Source organism: Primulina eburnea, chromosome 16 (genome assembly GCF_022965805.1).
Source record: "Primulina eburnea isolate SZY01 chromosome 16, ASM2296580v1, whole genome shotgun sequence".
NCBI classification, from domain to species: Eukaryota; Viridiplantae; Streptophyta; class Magnoliopsida; order Lamiales; family Gesneriaceae; genus Primulina; species Primulina eburnea.
Window position 1 is genome coordinate 1,997,534 of NC_133116.1, and position 27,096 is coordinate 2,024,629.

A 27,096-nucleotide genomic window follows, 5' to 3' on the forward strand; every position below is an offset into this window, starting at 1 on the left:
CAGTCTCAACATATCAAAACTCCAATTTAAAAACTTTTTAAAATATCATTATACAATGAATTGGACAGTTCATAGATACGTTGCTTCCGGTTTTTTCTCAAATTTATGAAGCTTCGGATGCTTCATTTACTTCTTGAAGTTATGCTTGGTCTGATGTAACATCTCTCCAAGTACTGACGGAGAAGTAAAACAGTAAACAATATCCCTCTTGAATTCCCCTTTCAGATATCAACAATCATCAATGAATGAGTAGCCAAAATATCTTTGCAGCATAGAATATAGTGGGGTGAACGAGTTTTTATGGACAAAAAGATATCCCTAAGGGAGTCCTGTGACTCGGTACTGTGAATTGCCTTAATCTCCCTTCTTGCTCTCTCAAATATCCTTCACATAAGAATTTCACGGAGAATTTATCCTCGACCTCCCTGTTCACATCATGCACAAACACATCAGTCTCACCATTTTCCCTATTTCTTGCCATCAATCCACCAGTGTATATTGCATTCATCCTCCCTGGTGCTCCATCGAAGTATCCTGTTGGCGCGTCCACCATGATCAGATCCCACTCAATATCATACACCTCATTTGGTAATCCTTTTAAAGCAAGTTGACATTTTGAGAATCTTGGATCACTGACTTCTTTACACTCTTCTTTCATGCCAATTTCCAGGAGGTCTTCGGCTTGTGTCAACTTTGTGTCATACACGACATGGTATGATTCTAAGGACGGGATTTGCTTTTGGATTTGCTCGATCCATGACTTGTCTTCTTCGAGAAAAACTGTGCGGCCTCCATGGTTCGGTGATGTCCACATTAGGCTGTCGTGGCCTAAACCAAATACAAAAAAGTTGCATGGTGACTTTTTTTCGAGTACTTTTAGGGATACGGATATTTCATTGATGGTTTGTTGTGGAGTGATGTTTAAGGTTGCGTAGTGAACTAGTGAGTGTGCTAAAGAAGATGGGATTTTGTTACAAGTTGGAAACAAAGAAAGAGTTGGACAATCTGTTGGCAGTTGTTCTTCATGAACATCAGACGAATTCATTGGAAGGATTGATGAATCAAGTGTTGCAATCTCTTTAGAGTAGGAGAAACCCGTTCTCAGGATCAAGAAGAGAAAGAAAAGGAATAGAAAGCAAATAGAAACGATCTTGAGATTAACGGGGTATTGTAGTTTACCTCTCATGTTTTCGAGTCCTTTCTCGATTATTTTTAATGAAATGCTGATCAACCAAATTCCAAGAATTCTTGGTCGATCCCTACACGTCTACAACTAGAGAAAGGGAGGGATGATTTGAAGATGAAGTTTCTTGATCGATTTCTAGAAAAATAATGCATCAATCGTATGAGTTTGTTTGGAACTTTTGATCTCCCTTGAAAATGAACAAAAGGGCAGTTGTTTGATAGGGACAAAAGAACTGATGATCGTTTCTAGCGTGCAAGACAGATGAGGAGATGAATCTTTGTTTTATAGTAGTTGAGATATTAGGTGCTACCGTGCTTGTTAGATCCAATCGTTCAAATTGACTTTTGAAGCAAGAGTGGATCCAACTGTAGTAAGAGGATTATTACCTTAACTTTAACCAAAAAAGGGTAGATAAGAAAATTAAAAATTAATATATGATGGTCTATAATTGATTTTTCCCCTCCTAATTTCATTGAGTAGTTCAGTTTCTTGCTGACTAACTTCATATGCCAGACTTTGTAACTCATTTTAAAAAAGTACTCTGTTTTGAAAATATTAAATAATTGAAAATTCCTTTTTTTTTAATCGTTAAATCAAAATTGCACAAATACTATAGACATACCCTATCGAGGATACAATCATCAGGAATCAAATAACGAGTATAAATATATAACCTTTTGCTTAAATTACGAGAATATAAATGGCTCGTATAAAGAAGAACACTTGCATTTTGATTCAAAATAAAATTTCAAGTCTGCAGAAGATTTTTTTGTTACAAATTATTACAAGGAACACGATAATCATTATTTCGTGAAGAGGCTCATAATGCCTACATGTATTTTAGATATTTGCCAGCAACTAATGCAGGGAACCATGCCATACGTAGAGAAAATTCAACTCAATCAACATTTACAAGGAGTCGGATAATTAATTAAGTTTATTAATTAATAATAACTAATTTAAATAACAGGATATTTTTAAGTGACTCTCAGTAATCATCTTTTTTTTTTTGTTTTTGTAAATTGAATTTGTTCGGTTAAAATCAATTCAGTGCTAGAATGCTCTCATTGGAAGTAACTAGTAACACAGTCACAACTCGCAAGACGAGCAGAATGTATGTACAGAAAAAATAATATCCTCTATCAAGGACAACATACACGTCTCCAAAAACGGACAAACAAAAGATCAAAAGTGTTTCCAAACAATAAAAATGCAGAGATTGCGACACATAAAAACGCGACAACATTAATCGTTACATTATCTACAAAGACGTGTATACCAATTCTACAGACCTAGTATAACAAGATTTGAGCTCGATGAGAACTCATACAATGTTTAAATAAACCGGCCACCCAACAAGACTTGCAAGAATCGGTTGTCAAATATTATCCAGACAAATTTAGTATTTATAACCAGAGCCGGTGGCGGGAGGAGCAGGTGGCAACCTGTTGGGCGTGCGGCGGCTACCGGAGTTGGTCCCAGAGTTTACATCACCGTTTTGGGCAGGGTCACTGTAGCGCCGGCTGTGACCATTGGACCTAGAATCCCCATATGAATCGGTTGGACCATTGGCAGCAGCATCGAATGCAGTTCTCCAGTCATCGCCTGATGACGGGCCAGAAGCGGTCGGACTACTATCTGCACAGTTTGGTAAAGAAATACAGGTCCATGCGAGGAGAAGATATTATGGGAATGGTGATGTTAAGAATAAGGAAGTTGAGCTCCAGTTATTAATTTATTATCCCAACTGTCTAAAAAGAGACAGGAGCGACTGTCAAAATTTTCATGCCAAATATTTTGAGACAAAAACCGGATGAAGATCTCTCATCAAACTGTTTTAACTTGAGAATATAAGAGATGTGCTTGTAATTATTGGCTATTTTACTTAGCAAACAATATGCAAAAAGTCAAAATCAATATCTAATCTAACAGTCGAAGAAAGCATGTTGATACTACTCATGAGATGCCTAGGCGAGTTGATATCCTGGTTTTCTTTCTCGAGAGACCTACACTGATTCCAACAAGATTTTGACCCAAGGAGGAAAAGTTTGAAAGTTAAAATCACCTGATCTACCTTCACTGGAAAAGCCAGAAGCCGCTGCTGCTCGATTGTCATGAATACTTAGTTGCCTAGTAAGCTTGGATAGAAGCGAGGACTGTTTCTGGTACCGTTCCCTTCTTCGCTTGACATTCTGATCCTCCTGAAGCAGTTCTTCCACTCTCACCGTGCTTTGAGCGCTATCATTCCAAATAAATGATGTCAAACTACTTACACAAGATCAAAAGGAAAACGAGGTAACAGGGAAAAAATACAAATCATAAAATTGGTTTAGACACTGATCAATGTTTCAATATAGTCTCGAACAAGCTTCACAAATTGGAACGTCAGTATTCACTTTTCTTTTTCAAGCAGAAACACCACAATCAAGAAAATATAAGACGTAGCATTGTCCAATAACTTATTAGACAATGGGAATTAAACTAACCTGACAGAAATGTATAATTTGTTAAGCATGTCTTCTTTTGCCTTCTCTACTTGGCAAAGAACAACGGCCTGAAACCAAAGATAAAGTAACTTAAATGTTGCTTAAGATAAACAAACTCCAATGAAAGCTTTAGTTGACATTGACCTTTGGAACATTGGCAGCAAGACTGTTAAGAACGGCTTCAACATAACCACGCACTTCCTGAGACATCCATCGAAGTTCTTCTTCCGGATCTGCAGGTCTTCTCGCCATAGTATCCTATATGCGGCAAACAAAAATGAACACAATGTACATGTCTTTATTTAACACACAGACAACTGTTTGCAGGTCAACCATCCAAAAATACATGCCTTGTTTTTTGTTATCGGGAATAGTTCTCCATCTCCAAAACAAAAGCCAATCACTATATTTCATTTTTAGTTTCTTTTTCATATATAGTTTCTTTTTCATAAACGACATTAATTACTTTTAACAAAAATTTCCACCAGTTCCAAATTAATATTCCATTATCAGATTATAATACAAAATATACTATTTTAAATTTAAAAAAATCTCATCCAATAATTTCTGATGTGATTTTGACATCTACAGTTTTCTTAAAACAAAACCGAACATTCATTTTATTTCCCCAACTCCCAAAACAAATCCATACAAGCCCATACGGAGTAGAAACTTGAAATTTTGATAAGCCTTCCATGAAAAGGCAAGGCAATCAAGCTGACTGACAGTTACAAGGAACATACACGCAGCATGAATTTGAATTTTGAAACAATGTGAAAGTTCATTTACTTACCAGAGAACCATCAGAAAGACTTTGCCGTATTTGAGGATCAGGTTCGCCCTTTACTTGACCTCCTTTAGAACTAATAACATTTCTTAACTTATTCAACCACTCTACCTTATCTGGTAAGCTCTCAGCCTTCAAAACAACAGCACTATGGGCTGAAAACATGGACTAGCTTCAAGTTAATATATCTGTTATTACAACGAAAATAAGTTCAGCAAGAGATTCAAGCAAATATTTACAGTACCTTTAAGAACGGTCTTATACTGAACCCTGTTTGTTATCTTGAATACAAGACTAGGTGCTTTTTCAGCAACCGGGCCATTTGCCTTCTTATCTTTAGAAATCTTTGAAGAAGCTTCTTCATCCTCTGCCACTTCCTCCAAATTACATTCCTGGTAGTCTCAACAAAATATTACAAGATTGATTAGTGTTTAACATCAATTTTTTCAGGAATATCAAACTACATCAACCGAATGGGCGTTAAGTACAATAACACTGCATTCTAGAATACCAAGATTAGTAATTTCGGAACATGCAACAAAAAACTCATGCAGAACAGAAAGTATAAATCAACTGAACAGCACAGAAGTAGTGTAACTTCAGAGCATGTAATGTAGAATCCCCAAAATCCATGGAAGCAAGTATAAAATGACAAACTTAGTCATAGCCTTTTTCCACCACTTAGGCACAGTGATTAACTGTTCTCTTACTGCAAAAAGTAGAAATCATACTACCAATGCAGAAGCACTTTCATCTGGAAAAAGTTCATGTCAAGACCAACATTAGATAGAGCAGAGCTATCCTTAAAACAAATATGAACTGACAGAAACTGCAGGGGGTAAACTCTGCAACGTCGTGTTTCCACATGCCTCCTATTTTCACACAAGATTTACCTGCCGCTTGGGAAGTATTATATTTCAATAATGGACCCCTCATGGGATAAAATATATTTTGGTCCAGGCCAAGAACCTATAGGAGTTTATCATATCTTTTGCAATATCTAATATGCTTAATTCCTTGGCAAATGGAAAGTTGTTTGCCGTTAGACCGCAATGTGGCAAAAAGAAAGGAATTCCTGCAAAGCTCTAGCAACCGGGTCTTCCCTGTACCTACACTAAGCATCCATGTTCTCTATTGTGTCGTTTGATAGGTTCCAATATGATCTATTCAATGTTCAGGGGATAAAACTTGAACTGCTCGCTAAATGTTTTGCTGATATATGCTTCACAGCAGGTTAACTTAAATAATCGTAACCCCGGCATGCAGAAAAAAATTGGCAGAGTTTATCAGGAAATATTCCTACGCTTTATGTATCAGGTGAGACCACCATCTGCAAGTTCTTGCATCTTCAATTTATTTTGCAAACCTCCCATTGTTATTCACAAGGCGCACTAAAACACATAGTGTTCAGGAGCCAAAGGCACGAGGCGAGGTGTGTCTCTTATCGAATAAGGCACACCAAAGCCAGGGACATGAACTTGGACAAGGAAGAGAGGGATGTTAAATTCTAAAAATATTAGGACTTTGCTGTAGCAAAGAAAACATAGGACGAGTTCACACTGAATTATAATTTAATCGCTGTTAAAAAACAGAAGAATTAAATGCTGTACAAGAAAGAAGAGTGGCTGCACATCATGGGGTTGTCTTAAATGATTAACTAATTACCCGCTTGATGGGATTGGGTAATTCAGGTTTGGGCTGGGCTTGGGATCCTTTCTAAACCAAAATCCAGAACTATGTACAAAAGGCACAACTTGCACCCTGTCAAAGGTACATGCCAAAGTGGCTTTGACAACCGTTGCGCCAAAGGATCCTCCCAGGCGCATGAGCCGCATCTAGCTGCACCCAGCACCTAGGAGCAGCCAGATGCGAGCTTTTGACAACTATGGAACCTCCACAACAAAACTGAAATTTTGATTTCTCATAATTCCTTCTTACTACAGAACTAAACTCCAGCTGCTTTTGTCTCAGATTTGCTTGTTCATTTCGCTTATTACACTCGAATAGAACCTAGTTGTCCACAAATGCTAAACATCTTCCATACCCAAACTGTTGTTAAACAAAATCCAGTGAATGATCTGATTTCTAGTTTCTACAGACCTCAGCAGCAATAATCTAAAGGATTTAAACAAAGTCCGACAATATAAAGGGGGGAAAACATGCAAGAGTGACGGCGTATTCATAAGCACTATATGGCCAATAATTACCTCCAAAGTGATGACACCACGAAAATGTCGCTCTTCTTGTTTCTTGGTATATCCAAGCTGCAGGAACATATATTAAACTATTTGAGAGTGAGTCGACTAATAAGGAACCAGGAGATTATCTAAATACAGCCCAAAAAAAGAACCATGAAAAAGTCCATTTATTTTCTTAGAAATAATGAGCAATCTATTATACAAATGTTCTCTCAACAAAACCATAACATAACCTCTTCAATGAATTATTGAGATATCATAACTGAAAAAATTATTGAACATACGAATTGAAGTAGAGAAAATACCAATCCTCAAAAGAATTAAAAAAATTCAAAGAAAAAGAATGTAAAAATGCTAAACTTAAACGAAAAGGCAATCATAAGTCTGAGGTTACTCACCTTTCCTGTCTTTTCATTTAAGACAAACCATCTCTTACTCCAACCATTAGTTTTGGTGCTCTTCTTTAGCAAAAACCCTGTAAAAACAAAAGGTTATTTCGCACAGATGCTAAATCCGAAAACCAAAATACAGCATAGGGTTAAATAACTTTTTCATTATACATCCACAGAGCACCGACAGAGTCAAACTATTCAGCATATATTTAAAACTTAAATTTAAAATCACATGTCACAAACAAGAGAACTGGAGAGAAGACTCCATGAATTTTATTTCCTCCGCCTCAATCCCCAAACCTCCTTCAAGTTGTATGCAAATAAGCTCATTTATTGGAAGTCAAAAATTCAGATAAATTTCCTAGACAGTCCAAAGAGTTCAATCAAGTACCAGTCAATTCTATTACTGAGTTCCAGTAAAAGTGAAGGACCGTCTACAACATAAATTTAGCAACACAGAATGCAAAGCAAATGAAAAATAGCAACAGGATAAAATAACCAAATATAATCTCCATAAACTTCCATGGATTATATGACACCAAATATGTTCGCATGTCATTAGAAAATACATCACATTTCAAGGGATTGACGGGTCGGGTCTGTAATACAGAACAAAGCTAGACCTATATAAATATATTAAGTATATAATTATGTCAATAGAAACTAAAAAATGTAGGAAACTGTATGCTTGCACCTGCTGTTATTTCTCCTTCTGGTCCAGCAGTCTTCAAGCCAGATCCTTCTTGCACATCTTTATCTTGCTGATTAGATTTTCCATCCTTCATGGATTTCATATTCCCCCCACTCTGTTGGCTCCCTCCAGTTTGCGGACTGGTTGCCTGAATGAGGCACATGATAAGCATTTGACATAAAATAACAATAAACTATTTCTACGAAACAGTTGAGTATGCAACATGAGACACTACTTGTGGTTTCTCTATAAATCCACAAGAACAAACAACTCAAAAAGATTGTGTACCCCATTAAATATGGACTGCTCAGACTCAAGTGGCTTCTGATTATGTCAATACACATTATTTTGCCACGACTAAAATATGATATTAGTTCAGAAAAACGTGTGAATAAGTGAATTCACCAACAAAAAAACCTCAGTTCCAGACATGGTGTACCCTATTTAATATAGACTGCTCAGCCTCAAGAGTCTTTTTCGAGGATCGGCCTTTTAGCTCCTCTTCCCGCCGTTGTCGATCCATCCTAGCAAACAACCATCCAACTTCAGAATATATACTACTCATGGAAGAAAGCTGGGAAAATTATGTTAAAAATCCCTCCAAACTAAGCATATATCAAAACCTTTGTGCATTGATAGAAAATTTTGAAACTTGTACAAAAAATTTTCATCCGAATGTTCCAAGAATTAAACTAAGACAAATTAAGGGAGAAATTCTAAAGACTTAACTACTTGTCTTACATACCTCCGCTGCACTAAACGGATAAAGTGTTGTGGGGGAACAAATGCACGTTCCATGTCAACAAGGGCAATTACCATGCTTTTTGCTTCATTTTTGAAACCTTCCAAAGCAGTTGTGGCAATTGCTACAACCTACACATAACAGGAAGGATATAAAGACCTGATGAAATAAAAGTAATAAAATTGCCACTGAAAGACTGAGACTGAATTTTTTATAAGCATTAGTGCATTACCTCTCGCTTAAAAGAAGGATATTTTCCAAGACCTGGAGTGGCGTTTGCAGCAGCTGAGACAATGTCCACAAGTACCCGGTGCACCTATTCAGAGATTTCAATTCTAATGAATAACCAAAACGTACATAGAATGACCAAGCTGAATTTCATATTGTATCAAAGGAACGGAAAGTGGGCAGAAAAACAAATGCATGCAGACTAAGAAGATAAAATGTGCAGGAACACATGTTATGAGTAACTGGCTATGGTAAATAAGAAATGCAGTTGTTAGATACATCACTTCAGAGTTAAAATGAACTAAGGATTAAATCAAACTAAAACTACACAGTTGAGGTTAGTAGAGTGGTTAAAAGAATAAGAAGAAAGTGGGGAAAACAGTTAAAGGAACACGCATACAACATAGACGTGCCAAATATGATGGAAAGACAACACTTGTTTACCTCATCAACACACAAGCGAGAAGGTTCTTTTGCCAGCTCTAAGACACCCTTGATTAAGGACCTCAACCCTTTCTCAGGAGAGATAAGATAAGGCTGATAACCATCAGCCTCGAGCACAATCTGGCAATAATTTAAAATCAGAATTGCAAAATGCAATGAGCGGACATCAAGAGTTCAGAGAAAATTGACACCATGATGGCAAAGACCATACCCTCTTAACATTATTCAGGTCAAAATGTCTGTCTAAAGGGAGTTGCTTGATCCTATTAGGAAAACTGCCTTCAAAACTAGCAACAACTTTCCACCCGACACCCTGGAAAAATGGAGTAAATCAAAATAATAGGATAACAGTAATATATTTGCATATCATCAAAACAAAAGGTATATTACATCATAACACCAAAAATATGTAAGAATGACAATAAACGAACAACGGTAATTTACTGAAAGCATAAATCCATATGGTTGGAATTATGGTCCAAAAATAACCTCAACTGTCAGGGACTCAATCCATGGGGCCCAGCCCAACTCAAACAAGAATCGAGCACCAAAAATCAAGGATGTGCTATATCAAAGGTTTACTCATGGAAAGTTTAGAAAATAAGGGATGAGATTGATTGGATTTCCTTTAATAAGTGCTAGAATCTCGAGCTTAGATAGGAGAATAATGGGCATATTTCTTGGATGCCAATTTAATGCTTATCTTGTATTTAAAGGGTTGTGCTGATGAAAGAAAGAAGACATTCAGCTTTTCTCAAAAAATTATAGCTAATATTGAGATCGCGAGGTTCTCTCAAACGATCCTCAAACATCCAAAAAAATAGATAGACAAGGTAGAAAAAGCCACAAACAAATCTCAGAGTTAAACGATCAACCTCTTCACCTAACCATAACCAGATCCTTTACACGTGCTCATAACATCAACACGATGGCATAATTTCATCTCTGAGTTAAAAGCACTAAACTTCTTGCTACTGCCTACAATTATGGTCAAGCAAAATCACAGAAAGTTGGAAAACACGACAAGATCGTTTGTTAGATTAGATGATTTACGTAGCTTGTTAAATCATGAAAAAATGTAATAATTGACCCCTCCACTGATGTAAATCTATTGGAAAAATTTACAAGCAAAATAGAAGCTTAATATGAATATCCCATAAAACTAGATGTGCAATCTCCAAGTATGTCTGTAAAAGATGTTAAATTATGTTAACTACTTAAAAAAAATCTTTCAGCACCATAAAATGATCAAATACAGCTTAATTCTTGTCTCACCTCTCCTGTTGTAATATGCTGGAGGAACTTGTCCTCAAATTCCCTGCAAAGCTCCAATGCTAAAGCTTTCGTACCCTCAGCACTTTGAACCATCTGTTCACCAAGTCTAAAAAGTTCATCCTGTACGATTTGAGACTTCCCCTGAATCCTGCAAAAGTTGCAGAATGAAAATATAACAGTAGAAAAAGCTACTACATAGTGATGCATAAAAGCAACAGTAACAGGAATCAAACAAAAGAACTAGTACGAAAAATCTTTTACGCATCACATTGACATACAGCAGTACAACGAACTCTTGAAAAAAGAGAATAGTATACTTCTGAGATGTTTTGGATTTGGTGAATTTTTAGAGGAGTCATTTGTCCCAAAGGATGCCATTATTGCTTTCTGATAGAAATCACAATATTGGGTTAAAAAACCTTTCAGCATGAAAGAAAAAAGGAAGCTTAAGGGAAAGAAGAAAAGGAAGACACAAACAATATTTTACATGTCTATCACGTTTTTATTAACTTTCTGAAACCTCGAAATAAAAATATGTTTAAGAGGAAAAAGATTAACATCAACATCATAAAGTTTTTATTAGATCTCCCAAATTGAACGTTACTGGAAAAGTAAAACCTCTAGAAAGGAGCATACCCTGTGAGGAGATTCGGAAGGCGGATTTTCATGCGATTCCGGATCTGTTGAGCAAGGGTCTCCACCAAGGCTAACCTCCCAAGCTTGCTTTGAGGAGCACCGGTAAGTAGTGATTTTAAACTTTCACTCTCCGCTCGCCAAGCAGTTTCTAGAGAATTATCAGCTCCAGTGCTCCCTGGTTGAGCAGATGCTATAGAGACAGATTGACCAATCAAAGCAACCCATGGGATATCAGATGTACTTCGAGGTCCTTGATTCAGTAAAAGTGCCTGCACAGCAGTAAGTACTTTTGGTTCTGAAGATGCTTGATCTACCTTGGTAATAACACCAACAGTTCTTGTACCTAAGAAACAGAAACCAAAAAAGTTACTTGGGTGAAGATAATAACAAACATTCTAAACTACAAACTCACAAAAAAGACCGAAGTAATTTAGCAACCCACATTCTCCATCAAGCTCCTTTGCAATTCTGATGGCTTTTGCAGAGGCCACTTCTGGGGCTTGAAAAGCGGGTATTACAACGAGCAATATTGCATCATTATGTTCTGCAAATTGACTCTGACATGAAGAAATAGGGCATCAGGCCACTAAAACCAAAAGGAAATCCAAGAGTCTAGGTTAACCACCCTTATTTTGGTACACCCAAGTTCTAATTATACAAGCTCAAATCATTCGTTTTTTATATCAAACTAGGTTTAAAACAGAACCTGCAGCTAGTTGCACAACTACTTAAGAATTCACCAAAATTTTACAGAATAACTTCAAATTATTCAAGACTTCTCTATTCCTAACAACAGCAGTCAGTATTTGAAGTATACCAGATAACATATCATTGAGCAACACTATTACATTGATTTGGTTAGAAAATAAGAGTGCAAAACTAAAAAAAACTCGATTTAGAAGCCACTCACCAAAGAATCGTCAAGATTCCCCCTATCAACCCCTGGTAAATCAATCATTTTCAACGGTGGAGCTGCAAAACAAGATTACAGGTATGATATCAAGTACAGCATAGAAAATGCAAAAAGCTAGAGACCGTAGAATGAAAACTGAACAAACTTTTAAAATCGGTGTGAGAAATAATAGCAATGGGGTGATAATAGGAAAAAGAATATTTCTGGAAGCCCATATGTTCATCAAGATCAAATTGCCATGTCAAACCGGCTCATTTCATCATCAGCTCTTCATAGTGAAACATAATTATAAAAAAACTTTATTTTATAGAAAATATTGTTTACCCATTGACACTTGACATAGCAATCATCAACAAACATTAAAATATTAAACAAAGTTCGTATATATTATTTTCTAATGCACGACAAAAGAGTACCTTTTATTCGAACTTTTTAAGTAGCCTGACCTAAAGGCAGTTACAACTCAAAAGCGTACACACCTGAGAGGCTACTTGTTGATCAACTAAATAAAAGGAAATCTTAAAGCAGGCACACCTGTACTTGTTCGGAGCTTTAAATATATCTCATCACGACTCTTTCCCGAAATTTTGCTCAATCTGTCTTGCAATGAATGCCGAAGAGCACCTATAATAGAATAGGGATATAAGGAGAAAAAGATTCCAAGGATTTAGACCACCATGGTATCAGCTGTTAAAATTATTACTTGTGGAAGAATCCTTTAGACTTAAAGTTCAGTTAGAAGTCTCACTTGCAGAAACTTGTTGAGATTTACTATCAATCTGCAAAATAATGGATTTACTGCTCAGCGAGCCATCCCTTGTTAAATCAACGCATATGGGAGCACGTGTGGCACCACCTTCACCAGTCGGCTGCAAAATAAAATAGTTAGCAACTTAGCATTTGAAAAATCAACTATAAAATATTTCACTAGATACAGTAAATAATATGCAAACCAAATACTTACCAGTGCAGGATGTCCAATTAGACTATTCAGTACAGCAGACTTACCTGCACCCTGATAAAATTGATCACATTAAGAGCGTATCTTTCCCTAACAGTATGAGTACAGGTAAGAAGCATCACAAACATTTCAAGGATAAAAAATGAAAGTCAATCACGTAAATTTCAATGTGAGAATGAGAATCACTTTAAAAAATCCTTCCAAACATGAACTTCAGGTGAAACATTGTAATAGACCCTGTGTCTTACTATTTTAGAAGAAAATTAGAAATTTTCCCAGAAATTTAGCCCTTCAGTACATACTTCATCTTCTTAGAGGACATAATAGTATGTGACTTGAAACCACAACAAACAGATAATAGTTAAAGGACATAATAGTATGTGACTTGAAACCACATCTTCTTAGAGGACATAATAGTTATAACAAAGAAGAAAACTACCCAACCACAGGTCCCTAGCTAATCGTATGTGACTTGAAACCACATCAAACAGATAACGGCTTTTGGCTAAACAAACTACCACCTTTGTTTCTACATCTTCATTCTTTTATCTAGCCACACTTGTCAAAGGACACCACTATGTTTCACTCATTTGAACAGCCTTTTCGGTCCAATTCAATTTTTCAAATTTTTGTCTCACATGTACCACTAAATAAGATTTACTTTGCACATAAGATATTTTCGCATCACAGCATAACTAGCAATAACCACAAACTGGTGGAAAAATAGACGTTTCTAACAACACTGCCGTTTCCTTTTGTTTTTGTTTTTTTTTTCTCTTTTTTTTGAGCCAAAATTCAGGGCCCTTAATGATAAAGAAATTATAAAAATGAGAACAAAGGAGTAAAAGGGAACAATCATGGCACAAATAACAAAAGTAATGCATCAAGAGCCGGTAGAATATCATTGTTAACAAAGGATGCATATAGAACCATGGGAACACTATGAAAACTAAGGGCCACTAAGTTTAATCTCAGATCATTATCACAAAAATACCAACAATTTTAGAGATCCGTCCATCATTTTTCAGCTATCAAAAGGCTATGTTTGAAATCCTGAAACTGCAGTCCCAATTTAATGTCTAAGCTTCTCGTGCGCACTTCAAATAATTTGCACCAAATCACAACCAACTGACCAAGTCATTGAAAAAACAGGCTATTCATAAATGAGCACCTATAGCCACTTCAGCCATAGGAAAAAAGGAAAATCTTATTGGTAAAACTTAGTAGGCAAATCATAAGAAGTGTCTACGAAAAACTTTGCGCTCTTATGTCTATATATAACACATATGTTGAAACTGTAAGTGTGTTAATCTTTCATTTCAAGATCAAGTAGCCTTGAGGACAAAAATCAACTCACAACATTTCAACCAAACCTTCAAACCAAAAATCAAATCATGTCATTCCAACCAATAAAAACAAAAGTTCATGATCTTCATCAGTGTCCCAAACACGATGAGACGACAATGGATACAACATAAAACTACCAAGCACAAAGGGAAAAAAATCAATCATTATATCAAGTGATTCTAATTCAGATTCCAAATCACACGACTTAAATTTCAAATCAAAGAAAGCAAGATCCGGAGATCTGATAGACCTACTCCGATTCCCCAACTGCAAAAAAAAAAGACAATTTTACAATGCTCCGATTAATGTAATACTCACAGTGTTGCCTAGAGCAACAACATTAAGGAAAGTAGAGGGTCGTCTTGATGAAGCAGAAGACGACGTCTCGTCCACATCTTCGTCGGCAAGTAGCGCGGCCGCCTGCCGCATGGAATCGGAGAGCTTAAACAATTCATCGATCGCCTCCATCGACTCCAACGAATATCCTCCCCAAAATGAATCGCTCGGATAAAGAAATGGATGTAAACTTAACCGAGTGGATCGAAGCGGCAATAACCGCAGATCCAATCGAATGGGAGGAAATCAATTCGAATTGGAGGACATCAATTTTATCTGCGAGTGTACGAATCAATTTAAATGGAAATTAGGGTTTCAAGAAGATTTGAAACTTCTGAGGTCGAGTTTTGAAATTATGAAGAAAAAAACTTGAAAAATATTGGGAAGAAGGTGCTGTGGTGATCCTGCGATTATATAATCAGATTCGTGACCGTAATTTTGGAAAAATGGAAACTTTATTTAGTTTAAATGGAATGGACGCGGCACACGCGGCAAGTACAACCGATGTTACAAACAAAACGAACTATTTTACAGTGATAAACATAATTAAAAATTCACCCAAACATTTTAAAAAAAAAATTACAGAAAAAAATATCATCACTTTTTAAAACAATTTTACGAGACATATATCATATTTTGACTAATATAACATTCTCCGTCTCTCAAGAACAACAAAGAATAGTGCATGAGTATTCACATATTGTTCATCAAATATGTTTTCGACCTAATCTTAGCCCTGAATCATTTTCTGTGGATGAACTCTTAGGTTTTTGGGACATGGATTTGCACCGATATTTGCGTTACTCAAGAAGCATTCTCGCTTTCGCTTCTTCCACTGCTGCTTGCACCGGCACAGAGGCTTCTCCTTCTGAGCCGGAACGCTTCCCTACCGATATATTTTTACATCACACGATTTTGGCAGATCGCTTAGCCCCGTTCATCTTCGGTGCAAGAACACTCAATCAGTGAGCTATTGCGCGTATCTCCAATTTGATTAGTTCATGACAAAATGTCGATTTTTATGTCAAAAATATTATTTTTATTTGTAAATATGGATCGGATAAACTCGTCCTACATATATAAATCTGTGAGACCCCCTCACATTACACTTATTCAAAAAATTAATAGCAATTAAAATTCAAAGTTCAGGTATTAAATTAAATTCAACATGTTTAGAAAACATATAGTCTTTGACTCATATTTTACAATAATTGAATTTACAAAATAGTAATGTTTTCATTATCTTTCAATTTTATAATCTAATCATTCGTTATCTTCAAGTACGATCGGAAGAGAAGAATATTTTTTATAAAATAATTATATTTTAACATTTGGATGCAATAGTGTTCAGAAATGATTTCCATAAGTAAAAAAATTATGATATTAAGGTTTACAAGATGTTATAAATAAGTTTAGTTACTATTTACTCTTAATTAAATTGATGCAAATTTTTTTAAATATATTATATAATTGATAATAAACACATAAATCGAAACATCAAATGAAAGACTAATAATTTTTTTGGATATTTTCTTTAAAACATCTTCCAAATTATTAAGGAAAAAAAAAACCTTTATATATTTATAAAAAGCTTTCTCAGAAATTACATTCACACATCTTTTTTCACATTCCATTATACGGTCTTTATTTTTAAATTTAAAAAAAAATTATTTGAAAAAAAACAATTATAACAGTACATCATATTACATTTGCAAATTATAAAAATACTCAAATGTTACTGAAAAAATTCAATATTCACCACATTCTCATACAATAATTTAAAAAATAATATGCAATAAAAAAAATACAAGAATTGAAGACGGAAATATAAATCACATGCCTGATGCACCACCCTCGAGTTGACATTGCTATGCTCATTAAAAAAGCAGACCACATCCATCTCTTAGCCTCAGTACACAAGGATATGCAGTATACAGACCTTCCAACTAAACGCTCACTCGCAATAGAATACGTCTGGACCAAGTAGGCCATAATCTTCTTGTACTCAGCCAGTTTCCATCCCAGTGTTAGGATCAACAAGGCAAGACACCTGCACAGAATTATAGTCGACCGAATATATTATAAAAAAATTGCATCAACTTTATGCATGAAGCAAGGGGAAAGCACCCTCTATGCCATTAATTATGTTAATGGTCTTTAGTTCTTTTTAGAGCGATCCTCGGAGGAAGGGGGTTCGTATGCCTCCTTCCGCTCCATATTTTTGAAGATAAATAAGTTAATAAATTTGTAGGTTTTTCAATTTCAGATCGAGAATGCATAGCCAAAAACGTATTTCTTTCTTCAAATAAGTATTTTACGATGCCACCTAGAAAATCAATGGTCATTCTCAGCCAAGGAATATAAGATCAGGCGAGATATTAAGGCATCAGCCTAACTAAAGAAATCTCCTTGAGTGAAATAGCTCTAATTTTTTGTTTGCATGAAACTCAAATCCTCCAATATACTAGTTTAGAAGTTTTTTTTTTTTCTGAAGAAAACTTAATTCATCCTAAAAACATATTCAATTACTAGTACGTACAAACATTTATAAAAATACAACTGGTCGGATACACAAGTACATGCAATAGCCAACATCGAGCACATGGCCAGAATATCTCTATTTCTTTTGGCTAGGAACTTCTGGCATTACTTTAGTCAGTTCATTGATAGCTTCCTTTTTTAGGAATTTAATTTCTTATAAAGACTTACAACTTTCATACATTGAAATTTCAGTATTGGGATCTACCAGGAAAGAAAACCTTCAAGATGATATGAAATTCAAGTTTAGCAGTGAAAATATTCATAACTTCACTTCACATGTTCCCAATGATTAGCGAGCGACTCAAGAATATAACTAAATAATACTGGCAACAGTTCCTTTGATTAAAATTTAAAGATAGGCTTCAGAAGATTAATACCAAATGAAACATCAATAGATTATACATTAGAATAACAGGGATTTACCAAATTCAAAAAGTTGCAGTCGCAGTGATAGGAATTAAATAAATTTCACCGATATTTATTTACTTGATGGAAAAATATTTTAAAATTTTGTTATAGATGGTGTTCATTTTCCATTATTGAATATAATTATATTTATGGCGCAATTGTAGTATTTAATGAATTGGTCCCCACACCGAAACAATGATCGTATCCTAGCCCTGTACAATGTAACCCCATCATCTCCGCTGGAGTGATGCGTATTGAGCGATCAACGCCCTCTCATTCACTCTCTTTTATATTATTAGTGTGGTTATGCTATTATTCGGCTAAATTATTCAGCATATTCTTCTTTCCTTTTTCTTTTTTTTTGCGAAATTGCTGCCCCCTATCGCCCTTTCTCCCTTAGCACAGAATTCTGGGAGGAGGCTTAGTTCTTTCTTTCTTTCTTTATTTTTTGTTTTTAATCTATTTAATTGGCAATCATGGATCTATGGTGTTGGCAAGCTAGATGCAATGTCTTTCTCCTGAAAAATTCTTCTCTGGAGAAACCCATTATCTGGAATCCCAGAAACACTTCGATGGCTTTGGATTTTAAGGTTTCCCGGAAGGAATCTTTATCTGGTGGTTGTAAGTACAGATCGATCACAGTCAGAGCCATGGGGAAGAAGAACCCAGGAAATACCAATTCTGGTAAAAGTTTCGATTTTTTATTTTTTACTTGCATTTTTTTTTCTTCTCGAATGTTTTTCTCTCGGTTTTGTTTGAGTTGACTTTTGAAATTTGCTGAAGGTTCCATCTTTTATGATCTGATATGTTGATTTGTGCAGTAGAATTACTGCTGATTAATTTTTGAGAAAGATACTGAAATGAATGCGGGAACTAACTCTAAAGCAATTGTCTTGTGGCCACTGCAAATTCGATAGTCTTGGTCGATTTTATTTGAGATTCATATTTACAAAAGTGGATATCATGCATGGCACATACAATTCTTAGAGAAAATGATTACAAATTCTTAGAGAAGAGTTGGCGTAAGATCTTGATGCATGCTGTGATTCTTAGGCTGCAACTACCTCAAAATGTACTCCAACCGTGTCATGCGTATGGTACTAACACTTTTTGCCTCAAGCTTTTTCAGCGGTGGATCATATGGATTCTTACTAAATGTTAACTTGTAAGTTTACCAATGGCTGTTGTTTGTGATTAAGCTGTTTGGTGGTACCTTATCATGTATCACATGGAGTCACTAACACTGGCTTATGAAAGCTTTGTTTTTTAAGTTGCTATGTTAGCTAAATGAAATTAGATTTGGATGAAATTTTCCTGTCATTTATTAGAGAGATCTATCCTCCGTTGGTACTCTATTTTTCTCTATCTAAAATTTGAAGTTCTTTCCTAATTTCTTAATTCTGAAGCCACGATTTCCTCATTCTTTTGTGATATCCATTTTTACTATGAGAAATACTATTACAAGTGCTATTCAACATGGAGTTTTTGTGTATTTAGGAAATAGCGATCAGTCGAAAGCTGGAGGAGATGGACCTGATGGGAAAAATCCTCATGCTGGAAAAAACAAATCTAGTGATAATGACTCCCACAAATCTCATGGTAAACCCTTGGATTGGAGAGAATTCAGAGCATTGCTCTACATCCAAGAGCAGGTAGTATTGTTCTTTCTCAAAGATTTGGTTTACCAAGAGTTATTTGAAGTTCTATTCTATAGGCCTTGGCCGTGGAATTGCTTCTCTAGCGTGATAGGATTTAGCAGGCTTGAAATTCAACTAGGCTTAAATTATGTAGCTTTACCATTTGAAATCATCTCTAATGGTAAGATCTGTCATGTGATATTATAGCAGGCAGAAAATGCAGATTTCACTCACAACCAAGAGAAGATAGCTTCTGGATCTGTATCTCTCCCCCTCAAATGGGCACACCCAATTTCAGCACCTGAGAATGGCTGTCTCCTAGTTTCCACAGAAAAGCTCGATGGAGTTCGCACATTTGAGAGGACCGTAGTTCTTCTCCTCAGATCCGGAACAAGGAATCCACAAGAGGGTCCATTTGGGGTTGTTATAAATCGTCCACTTCACAAAAAAATGAAACACATGAATCCCACTAATATTGAGTTAGCAACTACATTTTCAGATTGTTCTTTGCATTTCGGTGGACCCCTCGATGCAAGTATGTTTTTGATAAGAGCTGGGGAAACCACAAGACGTCCCGGTTTTGAGGAGGTCATTAATGGAGTCTATTTTGGTTCTCGAAATACTCTTGATGAAGCGTCAGGATTGGTGAAGAAAGGCACTCTTAAGTCTCAAGATTTCAGGTTCTTTGTGGGATATGCAGGGTGGCAGCTGGACCAATTAAGAGAGGAGATTGAATCGGATTACTGGTATGTTGCTGCTTGCAGTGCAAATATGATATTTGGTGGTTCACAGAGTTCCTCGTCTGATGTATTGTGGGAAGAGATTCTGCAACTGATGGGTGGTCACTATTCAGAATTAAGCCGCAAGCCTAAGCAAGATTTATAGTTCTTTGAGCAAATGATGTATAAAATCAAGAATCTTCCATGGTAATGGAAACTTCTCCTAAAATGTACAGGATTAGCTTAAAAGATCAAATAAGTAGTTTTTTTCCTTCTCCATTTCTTAAAATTTGTGTCGCTGTTAATGCGTACTCTAGCACTTGTAGAAAATGTTATGAATGACAGTAAACTCTATTGGTGACATTTGATGTGAGTTGCTCATGTTAGCATATTTATTCGGGCCATGGTGTTGATAGAAATGTATTATTTAATTATTTACATTGGCAGGTAAACATTGAAAAGATGTAAATTGTACATTATAGTGTACAACGAAAACACATCAGCTCAAGTCGACATTCAAGGTGTACACTTCACTGCATAAGCTGCATGTTCAGAATTTGAAAACTGAAGAGCCACTGATATTTTTCATCTCTTCCATCTCTCTGACTTCAATTCCATCGTGGGCAGTAATGCACCAAATCTAATGCCTACTGCTATTTAGTTGTGTATGCCTTACTAGTAATCGTAGTAGATCTTTTTGGTCTTAGATTTGCGAACAGCTTGTTGAATCTGTTTTTCATGTTCTTTTAACACGCCTTTCAATTATCCTCGTTTTCCCATCATCCTCAACGTTTAAAGGTTAGATACAACTCAGGTTCGATTCTAATGTTGTTTTTTATCTTGAATGAAGTGAGCCTTGATAAATTACCTACTCCTACTATAATCTTCTCTCCTTGAAAGGGAGCTATCATCTGTACCGAATATTTTTTGACCCTTTTTTCGTTGGACTTTTCGTTTTCAGCAACATAATCATTCACATCTGATCCTCTTGAACAAAGGCAACCCATCTCCTCCTGGAATTTTCTAATGTAATACGTTCAATCACCTTCCCAAACATGATGTTTTAGAACAATTCATGGTGGCCTCAATCAGAAATCGGGAAAAAGAACAAGAATCTTGATAATTCATCTCCTTAGCCTCAATTAGATTGCTTATCCCGGAAAACGAAACATGCAAAAGGATTCAAAATTACATACAATATTATATTCATCAAGATGGGCAGATAATGCTTGTGTAAGAAACATTGCAACAGAAGGAGAAGCTTGAAATACTGAAACAATCTCAAAAGCACAAAAGCGGAGGGCTTTTAAGGTCAAAATCCTAGACCAGAATGCAGCATTACAAGAAAAGGTTTAAGAATTTGTGAGCAAAGCATACACATTTGTCAGAAATGAGCAGTGAACTAGAGTTGTTGTTCACATTTTCTCAGATGGGATTTGCTAAACTCATGTTCCGTTTTTTTTTTTTTTTAAAAAAAACCCGTTCTACTTTAAATAAGGCCAATTTAATGTTCTAACAATATAGACAGTTTTTTCATTAGATGCAAGAAAAAAACTTTATTTCTGAGGCCCTCGCCAAAACTGCATGCAGCTTTACTTCTTCTTTGGTTCATCATTTCATTTTTCTACTCAGATTTTTTTTTGACACAAAAAGAATTTCTTGGGGAATGGCAAAGATTTTTTCGAAAAATAAATCAGCCCAATAACTTACAGAGTTTATTTTTTGGATTAAAATTTGTGTGAGACGGTCTCACGAGTCGTATTTTGTGATACAAATCTCTTATTTACATCATCCATGAAAAGTATTATTTTAATGCTAAGAGTATTTATTATCTTTTATTGTGAATATCGGTAGAGTTAATCAATCTCACAGATAAAGATTCGTAAGACCGTCTCACATGATATCTACTCATGTTTAAAATGAATTAATTTGATAATGATATTGTACTCAATTATTAAATCAATTATTATTCTTTTAAAATATATCAATTATTTCAGCAAAGTATATTTGCGGTCTGCGGTGATAATATTTTCTTTAATTATTATTATATAATGGAAAAACTATAATTTTTTATTAATGTGTGTTACTTTTTTGCAATTTTAATTTTTATATTATAAATTTCAATATTAATCTCGTATTCTTCAGTTTTCCAGATGTTTAATAATTTTTTAATATTACATCAATATTATATTGAGAAAATAATTATAATTGAAAACAAAATTAGTGAACTAAAATTGAAATTCACGAAATAAATCATTTAATAACATGAAAAAAAATCCCCGTACAATTTCGTCTACATATTTCATCCTATAATAGAATTGCATCTACATATTTCATCATCAGATAATAATTGTTCTTTGTGTGATCGGAAATCGGGATCTGGATGATTTCAGATTATATATGATTTTATTAATTGTAAATGAAGAAAGTTAATAAAGATAATTCATGCAGAAGTTCCAAAAGGCTCGTCCACTGAGAATTCACAACGTTTGATAGTCAGAGCAACACGTGTACACAAACCCCCTTCTGCATGCAGCCATGCTGTTACACAAAAACTCTTGTATTGTCCCTCTCTCTTTTTCAACAGATCAATTCTTTTTCTGGAGAATTTCTTGAGAGTTTGGATCGACATGGATCTGATCAACACTGTGCTGAATTTTTTTGTGCCACCAGCAAGCCTGTTGATGCTTGCCTTTGCATGGCCAACTCTCTCCTTCATTAACACCTGTGAATGGGTTTACAACACATACTTCAACTACTGAAAACATGGAGAACAAGGTGGTGGTTATTACTGGAGCTTCTTCAGGGATCGGAGAGGTAAAATTCCTTAGATTTCAGAATTAGAATCCTTAATGAGCTCAGGCAGGGTTGGATACGCATACATACATGCTCGTGTGTGTGTGTGTGTGTGTGTGGATTCAAGAAATGATCATATGATACAGTGTTGCTTGCACTATAGATTTAGTCCCGGAAAGGGAAACATAGGCCGACTAGTTGCTTCCCAGTTCCCACAATATATTAAACCCTGCACTCCCCACTTCTCTTTGTCCTGAATCCTTCTTTCTAGTAGCCCATCCTAATCATATTCATTTAAGTTTTATCATAATTTATACATCAATCTCTACACGTTCTTTGAAATAGAGCACACACCAAGAGAATGAAGTTTGATGGTCTTTACCATTACAGCAAATCGCTTATCAATATGCAAAGAGGGGCGCAAACCTGGTATTGGTCGCACGAAGAGAGAATCGGTTGTGGGGAATAAGTGAGAATGCGACAAGGCTGGGTGCACAGAATGTGTTGGTAACGGCTGCTGATGTCGTGAAAGAAGATGAGTGTCGGAGATTTATCGATGAAACCATCAACTATTATGGCCGTAGTAAGAATAGATAAATTGTCACTCCATTTTTGAGATTGATATCGTTTTCGTACCTCCACTAAACTACTAGATGCAGTATTATGTTTCTTGCATGTTAATTTGGTATACCGTTTCTGTCATCTTGCAGTTGATCATCTAGTGAATACAGCAAGTTTAGGACACACTTTCTACTTTGAGGAAGCTACGGACTCGGGCGTGTTCCCCATTTTAATGGTACGTGCAAGGACTAGTTCGAGCTTTTGTTCCGTCTATGTCTAGTTGGATAGATCATAACGATATTTGATATCAAAATTCGGTCCATTTTCAGGACATTAACTTTTGGGGTAATGTTTATCCAACTCATGTAGCACTTCCGTACTTACGGGAAAGCAATGGTCGCATTGTGGTGAATGCCTCGGTTGAGAATTGGTTGCCTTTGCCGAGGATGAGCTTGTATTCTGTGAGTTGATAATTTACTATGAAATCTATATAACATGTGAAATACATCCGGTGCGGTAATGGTATGAACAACATATAAGTGCATTTTTCTCAGTGCGGAGCCCACATTTTTATGGGAAATCCAAATAACATAGAACCATAAGCGAACTCTTTTCAACTTGATTTTATGCTTTCTTAGGCTAGGCAACACTTGCCGATTTTTTGTATGTTTGCATTGGTAGGCTGCTAAATCGGCACTCATAAACTTTTACGAGACGCTGAGGTTTGAAGTGAGGGAAGACGTCGGTATTACAGTTGCGACACATGGTTGGATCGGAACTGAAATGACCAGAGGCAAATTCATGGTGGAGGAAGGAGCAGAGATGCAGTGGAAGGAAGAAAGAGAAGTAAGTTTCATTGTTGAGCCATACATATGTTCATGTATATATATACTCAGCATAAAAATTAGCAATCTTGAATAGCTAGTCTAATTTTTTGTTTAAAAGGTACATGTATCTGGTGGACCTGTGGAGGAGTTTGCGAAGCTTATTGTTTCTGGGGCGTGCAGAGGGGATCCATATGTGAAGTATCCGAGCTGGTATGACATATTCTTTTTGTACAGAGTCTTTGCACCAAAAGTGCTGTACTGGACTTTCAGCTTCCTTCTAACGACTGCGGGTGAACGAAAAACGTCCTTCATTGGAACTGGAAGGCCGTTGGCAGTGGGATCCCCTTCAAGAATATTTACTGGAAGCCCACAGGGATCCCCTTCAAGAAGAGTCGCTGGAAGCCCTCCAGTGACTTTATCCTAAGCCTTTCCGACGCAGCAGAAAATGGAGTGAATGAAATATAATACAGTCTTTACAAATGGTTTTTTCTGTTCTATGTTAATCGTGTTTTATTCGTAGCAGAACTCTCGAGTGAGATCATGGAATAATGCCTGGACATTGTTTGCCATCGAGTTGAATAAACAAACATCCATTGTGTGGGTGCTGATTTGTCAAGTCACCTCTTTGAAATCTACCACTTAGAGAATCTGATATTTAATAGTTAGAAAAAAAAATTGAGGTTCATGCATTTAGTATCAAATTTGGTTACTTTTACTTAGCTTGACCCCCTCTCTAGCTGGAGCACGAGTGGGAAAAAATTGAAATTTCATGCATACAGTTTTTTTATTTTTAAAAAAAACTTCAAATCCAATCCCATAATTCTATCAACTGTTCTCTAAAGAAACCCAAAGGGCCCGCCTCTGATCCCGTCCTCTCCTGGAGTAGTCTTTTCTTCGAGACCTATTTAAATTAACCATAAAACTAATGCACGTGCGTCAATGCATAGATTGTCGATCGATCATTTTTCTGCATTTGAGTAAGAACTAAACGAAAATGGAATGCCAAGGAACCGTGGCAAGACTGGAACTAATTCGTACTAAAATGAATGTAAGTGTAATACAGGTACAAACAATGCCTTGGTACCAGGTTGATTATAGCTTCGTTTTCTTCTACTTACTCCGACTGTGTGTCTATCTATAAAAGTGTGGATCAAGAGTTCTGTTTTCCAATCGTAAAAAGATAGAAATGGCGTTTTTATCAATACAAATCTAAAAACTTAACAAGAATATATATATATGTAAAATTATAATTGTCCACCTTATATATAATTAATAATTAATAAATTATCAATACTATGTATATTGATTGTAATAATTTATACCACTTCAAGAATAAAATTTCACTCATATACTAATTTTGTTAAATAATTCATTTTTACACTATCTTTAAATCTTTTATCATTTTAATGTTCTCTCTACATTTTTTTTTTCATAATTTTAGTACAATTTCTAATTAAGTAATAAATTATTGTATCATAAAAAGATATATAAAAAAATTAATTATATATGCAACAATAGAATAATACGATAAATATAGAATAATATGATAATATAAAGTTTAATACTAATATATTTTATGGGTTTTTTAAATAAGAATTGAAAGAAAAAAATTTAATAAATTATTTAGGAGAATTTATATCAACAATTATGAATGTAAATATATTAATAATATCATAAAATATGAATCTCTTAGAAGAATTAAGAGAGATTATCTATAATAAGGAATTTAAATATTTAAGTAGAATATTTTTTAATAAAAAAATTATATATCAGATAAAAAATTATTTATGAATTTATTACAAAAAATTTGGTATAATTTGAAGGCAAAAACTTGTGTGAGACGCTCTCACGGGTATTATTTGTGAGACGGATATCTTATTTGGGTCATCCACGAAAAAGTATTACTTTTTATGCTAAGAGTGTTATTTTTTATTGTGAATATAGGTAGGGTTGACATGTCTCACATATTAAGATCCGTGAGACGGTCTCACATGAGACCCACTCTGATTTGAAACATATAATAAGATTGTTTATGAGACCCACTCTGATTTGAAACATATAATAAGATTGTTTAAGATTTAGATATTAAGGGTTTAAAGGTAAACCCGTCTTGGAGAACTGAAACTGACGTTCTTATCTAACCGTGTTCTCTGAAAATGAGGTATCGTGTTCTCAAAGAGATACATTGATCTTTAAATTTTGAAATATAATCAAAGAAATAATCTTTCATAAAAATATTATTTTTATTTGTTGAATTAGTTAGGTTGGTTTCAAAATAATTAAATAAGATATTAAAATATCATATATAAAAGCTTTAATATTTTAGCAAATGTTAATCAATGATTATTATAATTATATTATTATAAAGATTATGTCATATATTGTTTTTGAAATAAAAAATAAGTTACGTGTAGGGCAGACCATTTAATCAAAGTGGACGTTAACGAATGGTCCTTTTAATTTAAGTGTAATGAGAAGTATACTGGGATTGTTGAAACGAATCCCTGAGCCAGAACCTCCCACCTCTTCACATACATTTATTTCTATCGTTCCATATTTTAAAGAATACACATGCACATAATTATAGCGACACATGTTACAAGTAAAACAGCAGAATCGACAAATTTAAAATCTCAAGGCAGCACACACAAAATTAAGGAAACAAGAGAGATCACCAGCCACTTAGATAAAAGCTGGAGGTTCTACAATCAACAAAACTTGAACCTGAAACTGATCAAGAAGAGATACATCGGGCATATATGGTGACGTTGTTGGTTGTTCATGGATCATTCAAGGTTCATAGTCAACACTTTCTTTTAATGACTAATCTACCCACACATTGTGACCAATGTTTGAGAAACAAAAAGAAACCTGGTTGTCTCGGTTGGATTATACAAGGATATTTTAGAAACACTGGTTTGCTGAAAACGGAAGAAACTGTTAAGCTCGGTTGAAACCATGGAATAAAAAACAATGGGACAAAGA

At 35.2% G+C, this 27,096-nt stretch overlaps 4 protein-coding genes across 7 annotated transcripts; 2 read left to right on the forward strand and 2 right to left on the reverse strand.

Moving 5' to 3' along the window:
• Nucleotides 1-185: 185 nt before the first annotated feature.
• LOC140816280 (glucuronoxylan 4-O-methyltransferase 1-like) lies at nt 186-1,520 on the reverse strand. The gene has a single exon (XM_073175425.1). It carries the CDS (start codon nt 1,184-1,186, stop codon nt 299-301), a length of 888 nt encoding a protein of 295 aa, XP_073031526.1. The 5' UTR covers nt 1,187-1,520; the 3' UTR covers nt 186-298.
• Nucleotides 1,521-2,301: 781 nt separating this feature from the next.
• Nucleotides 2,302-15,089, reverse strand: LOC140817421 (dynamin-2A-like). 2 transcript variants are annotated; one of them, XM_073177091.1, is made up of 22 exons: nt 14,605-15,089; nt 12,943-12,993; nt 12,727-12,847; nt 12,513-12,602; nt 11,976-12,037; nt 11,508-11,622; nt 11,066-11,408; nt 10,430-10,577; nt 9,366-9,467; nt 9,155-9,274; nt 8,715-8,798; nt 8,486-8,613; nt 8,180-8,264; nt 7,744-7,888; nt 7,056-7,132; nt 6,667-6,723; nt 4,704-4,851; nt 4,466-4,614; nt 3,817-3,930; nt 3,673-3,740; nt 3,261-3,424; nt 2,302-2,824 (listed from the first exon to the last, which is right to left on the reverse strand). In XM_073177091.1, the coding sequence occupies exons 1-22, from the start codon at nt 14,752-14,754 to the stop codon at nt 2,586-2,588; spliced, it is 2,760 nt and encodes a 919-aa protein (XP_073033192.1). In that variant the 5' UTR covers nt 14,755-15,089; the 3' UTR covers nt 2,302-2,585. The 2 variants fall into 2 exon arrangements, with proteins under 2 accessions (XP_073033192.1, XP_073033191.1); XM_073177090.1 differs by having other exon boundaries at nt 3,252-3,424; nt 14,605-15,086.
• Nucleotides 15,090-17,796: 2,707 nt separating this feature from the next.
• On the forward strand, nt 17,797-20,681 carry LOC140816752 (uncharacterized). Of its 3 annotated transcripts, XM_073176175.1 has the most exons (4): nt 17,797-18,255; nt 19,069-19,223; nt 19,416-20,110; nt 20,375-20,681. In XM_073176175.1, the coding sequence occupies exons 1-3, from the start codon at nt 18,048-18,050 to the stop codon at nt 20,091-20,093; spliced, it is 1,041 nt and encodes a 346-aa protein (XP_073032276.1). In that variant the 5' UTR covers nt 17,797-18,047; the 3' UTR covers nt 20,094-20,110; nt 20,375-20,681. The 3 variants fall into 3 exon arrangements, with proteins under 3 accessions (XP_073032276.1, XP_073032275.1, XP_073032277.1); XM_073176174.1 differs by lacking the exon at nt 20,375-20,681 and having other exon boundaries at nt 19,416-20,322; XM_073176176.1 differs by lacking the exon at nt 20,375-20,681 and having other exon boundaries at nt 17,799-18,255; nt 19,419-20,322.
• A 1,715-nt stretch (nt 20,682-22,396) lies between these two features.
• On the forward strand, nt 22,397-24,810 carry LOC140816997 (11-beta-hydroxysteroid dehydrogenase B-like). The gene is given in 7 exon segments (XM_073176549.1): nt 22,397-22,683; nt 22,685-22,744; nt 23,114-23,306; nt 23,434-23,519; nt 23,614-23,745; nt 23,966-24,130; nt 24,230-24,810. Coding segments are annotated over 7 exon segments (1,068 nt in total). The 5' UTR covers nt 22,397-22,557; the 3' UTR covers nt 24,536-24,810.
• Nucleotides 24,811-27,096: the final 2,286 nt, after the last annotated feature.

Bases quoted from the DNA above. Each gene is read 5' to 3' on its own strand.
- LOC140817421 (XM_073177090.1), bottom strand. From the start codon at position 14,754: ATGGAGGCGATCGATGAATTGTTTAAGCTCTCCGATTCCATGCGGCAG. The intron at 10,578-11,065 runs GTATGCTCCTTT...CAACTTTTGCAG, and splicing joins CTTCCGAATCTCCTCACAGG to GATTCAGGGGAAGTCTCAAA. The intron at 7,889-8,179 runs GTACACCATGTC...TGCCTCATTCAG, and splicing joins AGCAGTCTATATTAAATAGG to GCAACCAGTCCGCAAACTGG.
- LOC140816280 (XM_073175425.1), bottom strand. From the start codon at position 1,186: ATGAGAGGTAAACTACAATACCCCGTTAATCTCAAGATCGTTTCTATT.
- LOC140816752 (XM_073176175.1), top strand. From the start codon at position 18,048: ATGGATCTATGGTGTTGGCAAGCTAGATGCAATGTCTTTCTCCTGAAA. The intron at 18,256-19,068 runs GTAAAAGTTTCG...TTGTGTATTTAG, and splicing joins CCCAGGAAATACCAATTCTG to GAAATAGCGATCAGTCGAAA. The intron at 19,224-19,415 runs GTAGTATTGTTC...GTGATATTATAG, and splicing joins TGCTCTACATCCAAGAGCAG to CAGGCAGAAAATGCAGATTT.